The 9,994-nt window shown below is 41.8% G+C and overlaps 1 protein-coding gene across 1 annotated transcript; it reads right to left on the bottom strand.

Annotated features, from left to right (window-relative positions):
* Window positions 1-1,200: 1,200 nt before the first annotated feature.
* LOC115129007 (oocyte zinc finger protein XlCOF6.1-like) lies at window positions 1,201-6,301 on the bottom strand. Its single transcript, XM_029659147.2, has 2 exons — window positions 5,970-6,301; window positions 1,201-5,802 (listed from the first exon to the last, which is right to left on the bottom strand). The coding sequence occupies exons 1-2, from the start codon at window positions 6,154-6,156 to the stop codon at window positions 4,796-4,798; spliced, it is 1,194 nt and encodes a 397-aa protein (XP_029515007.1). The 5' UTR covers window positions 6,157-6,301; the 3' UTR covers window positions 1,201-4,795.
* Between the last annotated feature and the right edge of the window lie 3,693 nt (window positions 6,302-9,994).

Genomic DNA, 9,994 nt, shown 5'->3' with positions numbered 1-9,994 from the left:
TCGGCCCCTGGATAGCCCTCATGTTCCTCCGGGGCCGGAGTATGCCCGGAGACTCCAGGACCGCCTGGAGACAGCCCACACCTTCGCCAGAGAGCAGCTGGTGAATGCAGGTGTGAGGCAGAAAAGGAACTATGACGTGCACACCCGGGAAGGCACTTTGTGGCTGGGGAGCTGGTCTGGGTCTACAGCCCCTAAGGAAAAAAAAGGCAGATGCCCCAAGTTGGACAGTCACTGGGTGGGACCCTGCAGTGTCCTGGAGAGGGTAGGGGAGGTTGTGTACCGGGTGCAGCTTCCTCCCAGGGGGAGAAAGGTGGCACTGCACCGGGACAGGTTAGCCCCATACAGAGGGGCCTCTTCTCCCCAAACCCCAGGAACCCCCACAATTCCCCTCTCTGGCAATGACATTCTCCAGGCACCCACCCTCAGGTGCCGCAGACAAGGCTCCAGACAGCCCACTCCCCCTGTCTCCCCCTGTGTCACCGCGTGGTTCCCCAGAACCACGGACTGTATTACCCGTTCCCGCTTCCTTGTCCCCCATATCCCTGCCTTCATCCCCTGGTTCCCAGAGGGGCACTCTGCGACCATCACGGCCACGCAGGCAAAGGAGACCTCCGGGTCGCTTCAGAGACTTTGTTTGTTCCTCGGGACGAGGGACTTTGTGGTGGGGGGCTGTGTAGCGACCCGCACAGACAGCTGTGTGTTATGTGCTAGGCTAGGAGGTGGTTGTGTTGTACTGACCAGTACCCGGTGTTCGCGGGGTCCGACATGTCAATCAACCTGCTATCTGCCAATCACGGGAATGCCTGGAATGTTCTGATGCCGGGCATCCTGGTGGTTGGCGGAGTGGCGTGGAGGGGGGGTTGGGCATTGGAAGTTAAGACCAGGTTCAGCCTTTGTTCTCTCTCTCTTACATCTGGGCTTCACAAGAGAAGGTCACGGTTGGATTGTGGGTTATCTGTCATCTATTTGGCGTGTGCTACGGCCCAAACAGTAGCCTGTGTAAAGTTGGTTCAATAAACCGTCAATTCGCAAACTCAAGCCTCTGTCTGGACAATTGTTCATTTATGATCTAGTCAGGTCATTACACTATAGATACGTTTTTGTTATTTGGAGTGAAATACTTTTTTATATATTATTTTTTTAAATAGGGTCACAGCATAACATGCACATCTACAAGCATAACAACAAAGGCTGGACAAATATTATTTCATATTTTATTTAAATATGTTCAAATGCTATATACAGCAGCCTCCTATGTACATAAATTGGCATTATAAAGGGCCATATTTATTCTTTTAAAAATTGCCCATTTGGGTCTCGGTTGTACATTTGTTTTGTAATAAAAAAATGTTTAAAAATAAATACATTTGGCCCTGTTGCCGATTCAGTTTGACACCCTAGGGCTAGCGTATCTATACTGAACAAAAATATAAACGCAACATGTAACGTGTGGGTCCCATTTTTCATTAGCTGAATTTTTTTATTTTTAAATGTTCCATATGCACAAAAATATTATTTTTCTCAAATGTTTACATCACTGTTAGCGAACATTTCTCCTTTGCCAAAATGATCCATCCACCTGACAGGTGTTGCATATCAAGAAGCTGATTAAACAGCATGATCATTACACAGGTGCACCTTGTGCTAGGGACAATAAAAGTCCACAACACAATAACACAGATGTCTCAAGTTGAGGGAGCATGCAATTGGCATGCTGACTTCAGGAATGTCCACCAGAGATGTTGCCAGATAATTTAATGTTAATTTCTCTACCACAAGTCTCCTCCGTCGTTTTAGAGAATTTGGCATTATGTCCAACGGCCTCACAACCGCAGACCACATGTAACCACACCAGCAAAGGACCTCCACATCCGGCTTCTTCACCTGCGGGATCATCTAAGAGCAGCCACCTGGACAGCTGGGGAAACTGTGGGTTTGCAGGGAAACTCATCTGCGTGCTGGTAGTCCTCACCAGTCTGGACCTGACAGCAGTTTGGTGACATAACCAACGTCAGTGGGCAAATTCTCACCTTTGATGGCCACTGGCAAGCTGGAGAAGTTTGCTTTTCACGGATGAATCCCGGTTTCAACTGTACCGGGCAAGCAGCGTGTATGGCGTCGTGTTGGTGAGTGGTTTGCTGATGTCAACATTGTGAACAGAGTGCCCCATGGTGGCGGAGTTATGGTATGGGCAGGGATAGGCATTAGCTATGGACAACAAATCCAATTTTATCGATGGCAATTTTAATGCAGAGATACCGTGACAAGATCCTGAGGCCCAAGGCCATCATCACCTCATGTTTTACCATGATAATGCACTGCCCCATGTCGCAAGGATCTGTACACAATTCCTGGAAGCTGAAAACCTCCCAGTTCTTCCATGGCCTGCATACTCAGCACACATGTCACCCATTGATCATGTTTGGGATGCTCTGGATTGACGTGCACTACAGTGTGTTCCAGTTCCTGCCAATATCCAGAAACGTCGCACTGCCATTGAAGAGGAGTGGGACAACATTTCAAAAGGCCACAATCAACTGCATGATCAACTCAATGCGAAGACGTGTCACGCTGCATGAGGCAAATGGTGGTCACACCAGATACTGACTGGTTTTCTGATCCACACCCCTACTTGTTTTTTTAAAAGGTATCTGTGACCAACGGACGCATATTAGTATTCCCAGTCGTGAAATCCATAGATTAGGACCTAATATATTTATTTCAATTGACTGATTTCATTATATTAACTGTAACTCAGTCAAATCTTTGAAATTGTTGCATGTTGCATTTATATTTTTGTTCAGTGCATTTATGTAGCTAGCTATTTATTTAGCAAGCTAAAAACACAGAGGCTAACGTTAACCAGCTAGCTGCTGGGAGGATGTCTTGTCATTGTAGGAGTGGGTGAGTGACTGACTTTTTCCCCCTCATTGTTTTTCAGTGGCTACAGCTAGAGATGCGGGTGTTATTCAAAACATTTGAAATTGCTTTGCTAGCTAGCTGAGCTGAACTTGAACTTAGCCACAGTTAGCATATCTCCTAGTTGTCAACCAAATGACGTATTTGGCGTCGATCAAATGGGCGGGCAGACGGGCAAATTCCCATTCAGATGTCAAAACCCGGTTTGGAACAAGCGTGCATTGACAGGCAAGCTGCAGAAGGACGAGCAGGCTACTATTCCCCATCGTTTCAGTGGAATTTTGATGGCCAACTAGCTTAACAGGTTTGACAGGGTTTATCTAAGGTGTCCTCGTTAGATTTTAGCTTTATCTCGCTAACAATAGCATTAGATGTTGATTTTGTTGTTGTTGATGTGCATCGGCAACTGAGGGAGAGACAGCCTACCTTTTCATGGTTGTTTTATCAATAGGACTGTGAAGTTCCCAAATGGAAAAGGACTCCCGTGGTATTTACATGTTTGCAGAAATCCACTCAGGTGTATTTTGAGGCTTTTGGGCGAATACGTTCTAATGATCTAAAGTCACACTGTTGCTATTACATGTAAACACAGTCCAGTTCAAAGTTAAGGATGGCAGGCCCGTGTGGCAAACGACATATTTGCATATAGGCTTACTATAGCTCTGATTGGCTATGACGCACCGGTCTGCGTAAACTCTGGTCCTAGACAGATGTTTTATTTACTGCAGTGTCTATTAAATATCAGCCGCTTTCCCACTCTATATTGCTATAGAATTTTCACAAAAGCAGTACTATACATCCCAAACATTCTATGAATTATCATATCTAAGTGCTCGCTTGTCAGATTATTCTAAATGTTTATTTTAAAAGGTGTCATTTTCCTGGGGGTGTATTTGAACAGATTTTGGGTTAAAGCTGATGTTGGGTTAAAGCTGAAATCCTCAAAAAACAGCACCATTGATCACCCCAGGCACATTTGTTATCATTTTTTTTTGTTTTTGTTTTTTTTAAAGAATAAGAAGAAGAAGAAAATAAGTAGTACAGTGGGGCAAAAAAGTGAAGACTTACAGAAAACGTTTGACCTCTGTCATTGCCGACAAAGGGTATATAACAAAGTATTGAGAAACTTTTGTTATTGACCAAATACTTATTTTCCACCATAATTTACAAATAAATTCATTAAAAATCCTACAATGTGATTTTCTGGATTTTTTTCCCCATTTTGTCTGTCATAGTTGAAGTGTACCTATGATGAAAATTACAGGCCTCTCATCTTTTTAAGTGGGAGAACTTGCACAATTGGTGGCTGACTAAATACTTTTTTGCCCCACTGTACATACTCTGCTGTTCTATCACGCATGCAATGATGTCAGAGAAAAACATAAAACTGTTTTTTGAAGCAACATCTTTGTTGTTATATCACAAATGGACGTGGAAGTTTCGCCACAATGGATTTCAACTTTAAGGTTGCTGCAATATCATGGATGAGCAGCATTAGGTCAGAATAGACCATCAGGTCAAATTGGATAGAGAAACACTCAAATTCAACGATAACTTTCCAAAAAATTATTTCTGTATTAACATCAGTCTGATCATTTTCTCTTCACCGTGGCTCAGACGTTCCAAAACAATCTAATTGTTAACAGGCTAATGTTTAAACAGTCTATATCTATTCATTTGGAACCAACAGCATGAATGATCCAGTGTGGTGTTGCTTTCCTTTCGAGTTTTGTCCACATCCTGCATTTTTAGTCCCATCTTCTGACGTGAGATGTCCGTTTCCTCACTGTCTTTCGCCATTCTGTTTTGGTTCTGTTTTTGTCATTTGTGGACTTTATCCACATGTTTCAGCAGGTAAGCATTCCCAGTGAATCTTCTACCACACACAGAACAGCTGTTTTTGACCTGTGTGAGTCAGTATATGCCTGTTCAGATGTGTTTTTCGACTGAATTTCTTTCCGCAGCTACCACAGCTAAATGGTCTCTCTCCTGTATGAGTACGTACATGTTGGGTTAGGTTCCCCTTCTGATAGAAGCTTTTCCCGCAGTATCCACAGCTAAATGCTTTCTCTCCTTTATGAGTCTGTATATGCACATTCAGCAGCCCCTCGCTATAGAAGCATTTCCCACAGTCACCACAGCTAAATGCTTTCTCTCCTTTATGAGTCTGTATATGCACATTCAGCAGCCCCTCGCTATAGAAGCATTTCCCACAGTCACCACAGCTAAATGCTTTCTCTCCTTTATGAGTCTGTATATGCACATTCAGCAGCCCCTCGCTATAGAAGCATTTCCCACAGTCACCACAGCTAAATGGCCTCTCCCGTGTATGAATCCTCATGTGCTGGGATAGATGTGCTCTGTTTTTAAAGGTCTTGCCACAAACAAGGCAGGGGTTTCCACCGTGACAGAGTGGGACATGGGCCTTCAGTTTACTGGTGGAGTTGTAGGGGCACTCAACGGGTCTTTCCTTGGCGAGAGTCACATGCCTCTGAAGGTCAGCTTTTAGAGCAAATACTTTGCCGCAGTCACAGCAGCAGTGAGATTTTTTAGACATGGTACTGAGTTTAGAACAGTATTCCCCCAATGTTGGTTCGGGATCCAATGGTGGACTGTTTACTTGGTCACTAATTACAGCTGAGCAGTGGCTGATGGCTTCCTGATCCCATTCACTTTTCACACAGGGAGAACTAAATATAAACTCTATGGTATTACCCTCCGGCCCTTGAAACTGCTCTTCCTCCTGGCTGGTCCTCAGTTCCTCTTTAATCAGTATGTGCCCTGGTTCCTCTTGTCCCAGACTAGGGCACCACTCCTGCTCACAGTGTTTTTGCTCAGGGGGAAACTCCTCTTCAGAGACAGGGAGAGAGAGCTGCTGGGAGTCTGGATGGAAGAAATTATAGGGGCAGACATGCCGGAGTACACATTATTTTTGCAAAAGCAACAAAATAATCATGCATGGTGAAAGCTAAACTAAAAAGATAATGAAATGATAATCGCTGATAGCCTAAACAATATATTAAGTGAGTAAATGGGATCTACACACAAACCTATTGTACATAGTTGTATACCCGGTGTAATCCCAAGCTGTCTCCGTAGACGATCATTCTCCTCTTTAGATCGTGAGATCTCATCCTGGTACTCAGTTACGACTTTCTCAACTGCCCCCAAAATCTCCACTGTCGCCGCCGTCAAACACTCAGAAAGAAACGAATTCAAAGACTGTAATTTAGACATTGTTAGTAGACTTGTGGTATTATTATTGTCAAAAGAGCCTGTTCCTCTCAGGTTGTATTCACCTATGTAGTCTACAATTCGTCTACGAGGAAGGAATGTTTAAAAAGAAACTCGCTCTCCCAGTTCTACATCCGTGTTGTCTTCTTCTTCCGTTCTAATGAGTGGGTATGGCGAACCCAGAAACACACATTTGCGCCCCCGGGTGGATGCAATTTTACTACAGAGAACAACATATGGCGCAAAACGCAATCATTTCTACTGAATAAAAATATAAACACAACAATTTCAACGATTTTACTGAGTTACAGTTCATATACGAAAATCAGTCAATTGAAGGAAAAAAATCATTAGGCCATAATCTATGGATTTCACATGACTGGGCAGGGTCACAGACATGGGTGGGCCTATACCCTCCCAGGACAATCAGAATGAGTTTTCCCCCACAAAAGGGCTTTCTTTATTACAGACAGAAATACTCCTCAGTTTCATCAGCAGCCAGGGTGGCTGGTCTCAGACGATCCTGCAGGTGAAGAAGCCGGATGTGGAGGTCCTGAGTTGGCGTGGTTACATGGTCAGCTGTTATGAGGCCGGTTGGATGTACTGACAAATTCTCAAAAATGACATTGGAGGCGGCTTATGGTACAGAAATTAACACTAAATTCTCTGGCAACAGCTCTGATGGACAATCCTGCAGTCTGCATGCCAATTGCATGCTCCCTCAAAACTTGAGACATCTGTGGCATTATGCTGTGTGACAAAACTGCACATTTTAGAGTGCCCTTTTATTGTACCCAGCACAAGGTGCACCTGTGTAATGATCACGCTGTTTAATCAGCTTCTTGATATGCCACACTTGTCAGGTGGATGCAAAGGAGAAATGCTCACAAAAAGGGTTGTAAACAAATTTGTGCACAACATTTCAGAGAAATAGGCTTTTTGTGCGTATGGAAAATTTCAGGGATATTGTATTTCAGCTCACGAAACATGGGACCAACACTTTACATGTTGCAAGAGGAGGAAGGGAAGTGCTACTAAGGTTACAATAGTACATTTTGGTAGATAGAAGGTGCTCTTTGGTAAAAGGGGTAAATTGGTCATCAAAAAGAAAGGAGGACCAAGGCACTCTTCATATAATTAATTAAATTGCCTTTATTTGTATGGCATGTTCAATAGAAAGAAAGTTCAATAGACGCATTTCGGCTGCATGGCCTTCGTCAGAGAGTACAAATATATAATACAATGTCCTCTTTTGAACATCTCTTCCAATTAGCCATAATTTGAGGGAGTGGTTACAAAATTGATTGGACACACCTAGTAAGCAATACTATACACAATAAAAAGTGAAATAATGTAACTGTGTTATCAAAAAAATCAACTCCAAGCTAGAAGTATCAGAACGCCTGGAAAGGTAGTTCTAACCTTAAATGTGACTGGGAGAAGTGTCAAGAATAAGAAAGCAATATATTCCATAGTACACTAGAACACAGCAAAACATGAACAACAGTATTAACATAGCTGAGGGAAATTGAACAAAATGTCCACTAGATGACAGCAAATGGACCTATCACGACCCTACAAGAAAGGTGAGAAATCCAGATCTTCATTTAAACCAGGGTACTTAGTGGCCTGTAGCTTGTAAATCCCAAAGCTTTCCCTTTTCTAATTGAGACCGGAACATGATCAATACCCATAGCTTGTAGGGAGGCAGGGTTGCCATGGTGTAAGGACTTGTAGAGCCTTGCCATTGGGTAGTCTTCATTGCCTACCCGTATGGCGTACTTGTGTTCCGCTAAACGGTCTTGAAGGCATCTCTTTGTCTGTCCAATGTAGGACACTTTGCACTGTGGACATTCCAATCTATAGATGAGAGTCACCAGGAAGATAGCTGTGGACGAATTTGTCATTTAGGGTAGGACATCTCTTGAAGCTTATGCCTGGTGGCTCAGGGAAGACTTGTCGTAGTAGCGTATCACTTTGGATGATTCCCCAATTATTTTTAATGATTCTTTTAATGTTCTCTGCTTCAGTGCTGTATTTTGTAACAAAATACACTCTCTCTCTGATGTATCACGATGTATCAAGTGTTTATACTTTTGTTCAGTAAATATAAACCCTGAATTGCTAATGCTATGTATTGGCCACTGAGAGGCTTTCGAAGCTCCCGGCCGGACATATTGGTACTCCCCAGTAGGAACAGTCCTCCATAGGAATGAATGGAATTCTACAGTATTAAAATTAAAAGGACGCAATTATATGTATTTAAGCTGTTTTTCTGTTGTAGTGGGGACAGTAAAATAAGAAATCAAATAAAATTATACTTTAAGGAAAATGTTTTTATATATTCTTACATTTTTTATTTAATCTTTAGCTCACATAATACATCATTTTAAAGTATGAATTAAGGTGTCTGTAATATATAATAAATGTGGCAAAAACATAGGCAGATATCAATAAATACATTTCTATAACTTCCCTCAAAAAAGGGCCACAATGGAAATGCTTTTTTCTTTTTTTTTCCTCCTCTATGACTTTAAATGCATTGTATCCAGGTGAGGTTGTAGTGTGTTTTTAAATGCATTGTATCCAGGTGAGGTTGTAGTGTGTTTTTAAATGCATTGTATCCAAGTGAGGTTGTAGTGTATTTTTAAATGCATTGTATCTAGGTGTGGTTGTAGTGTGTTTTTAAATGCATTGTATCCAGGTGTGGTTGTAGTGTTTTTAAATGCATTGTATCCAGGTGTGGTTGTAGTGTGTTTTTAAATGCATTGTATCCAGGTGTGGTTGTAGTGTGTTTTTAAATGCATTGTATCCAGGTGTGGTTGTAGTGTGTTTTTAAATGCATTGTATCCAGGTGTGGTTGTAGTGTGTTTTTAAATGCATTGTATCCAGGTGTGGTTGTAGTGTGTTTTTAAATGCATTGTATCCAGGTGTGGTTGTAGTGTGTTTTTAAATGCATTGTATCCAGGTGTGGTTGTAGTGTGTTTTTAAATGCATTGTATCCAGGTGTGGTTGTAGTGTGTTTTTAAATGCATTGTATCCAGGTGTGGTTGTAGTGTGTTTTTAAATGCATTGTATCCAGGTGTGGTTGTAGTGTGTTTTTAAATGCATTGTATCCAGGGGAGGTTGTAGTGTGTTTTTAAATGCATTGTATCCAGGGGAGGTTGTAGTGTGTTTTTAAATGCATTGTATCCAGGGTAGGTTGTAGTGTGTTTTTAAATGCATTGTATCCAGGGGAGATTGTAGTGTGTTTTTAAATGCATTTTATCCAGGGGAGGTTGTAGTGTGTTTTTAAATGCATTGTATCCAGGTAAGGTGTAGTATGTTTTTAAATGCATTGTATCTAGGTGAGGTTGTAGTGTATTTTTAAATGCATTGTATCTAGGTGAGGTTGTAGAGCGTTTTTAAATGCATTGTATCCAGGGGAGGTTGTAGTGTGTTTTTAAATGCATTGTATCCAGAGGTTGTAGTGTGTTTTTAAATGCATTGTATCCAGGGGAGATTGTAGTGTGTTTTTAAATGCATTGTATCCAGAGGTTGTAGTGTGTTTTTAAATGCATTGTATTCAGAGGTTGTAGTGTGTTTTTAAATGCATTGTATCCAGGGGAGATTGTAGTGTGCTTTTAAATGGTCAAATAAATCTAATCGAACAAAGGATCATAATTTTGCCTGAACTGAAATAATAGATTAATGTTTATCAGAAGCAATTAAAGTGAATGTAATTGAATTGGAACTGAACTGCACTGCACAAAGAGTTTGCACTTTATTGTACATCACGAATGAACAGCATTACGTGAAAATGGATGAGAAATACTCTTAGACAAATACCTGCCTGTCAGCA

Source organism: Oncorhynchus nerka, linkage group LG4, assembly GCF_034236695.1.
Source record: "Oncorhynchus nerka isolate Pitt River linkage group LG4, Oner_Uvic_2.0, whole genome shotgun sequence".
In the NCBI taxonomy this organism is placed as follows: Eukaryota; Metazoa; Chordata; class Actinopteri; order Salmoniformes; family Salmonidae; genus Oncorhynchus; species Oncorhynchus nerka.
The sequence above is the reverse complement of the archived record's forward strand: the minus strand, read 5'-3'. Positions and strand labels throughout refer to the sequence as shown.

Excerpts from the sequence above, each read along its gene's own strand:
- LOC115129007 (XM_029659147.2), bottom strand. The coding sequence starts at position 6,156 with ATGTCTAAATTACAGTCTTTGAATTCGTTTCTTTCTGAGTGTTTGACG. Across the intron at positions 5,803-5,969 it reads TATACAACTATGTACAATAG|ACTCCCAGCAGCTCTCTCTC; the intron begins GTTTGTGTGTAG and ends TCTTCCATCCAG.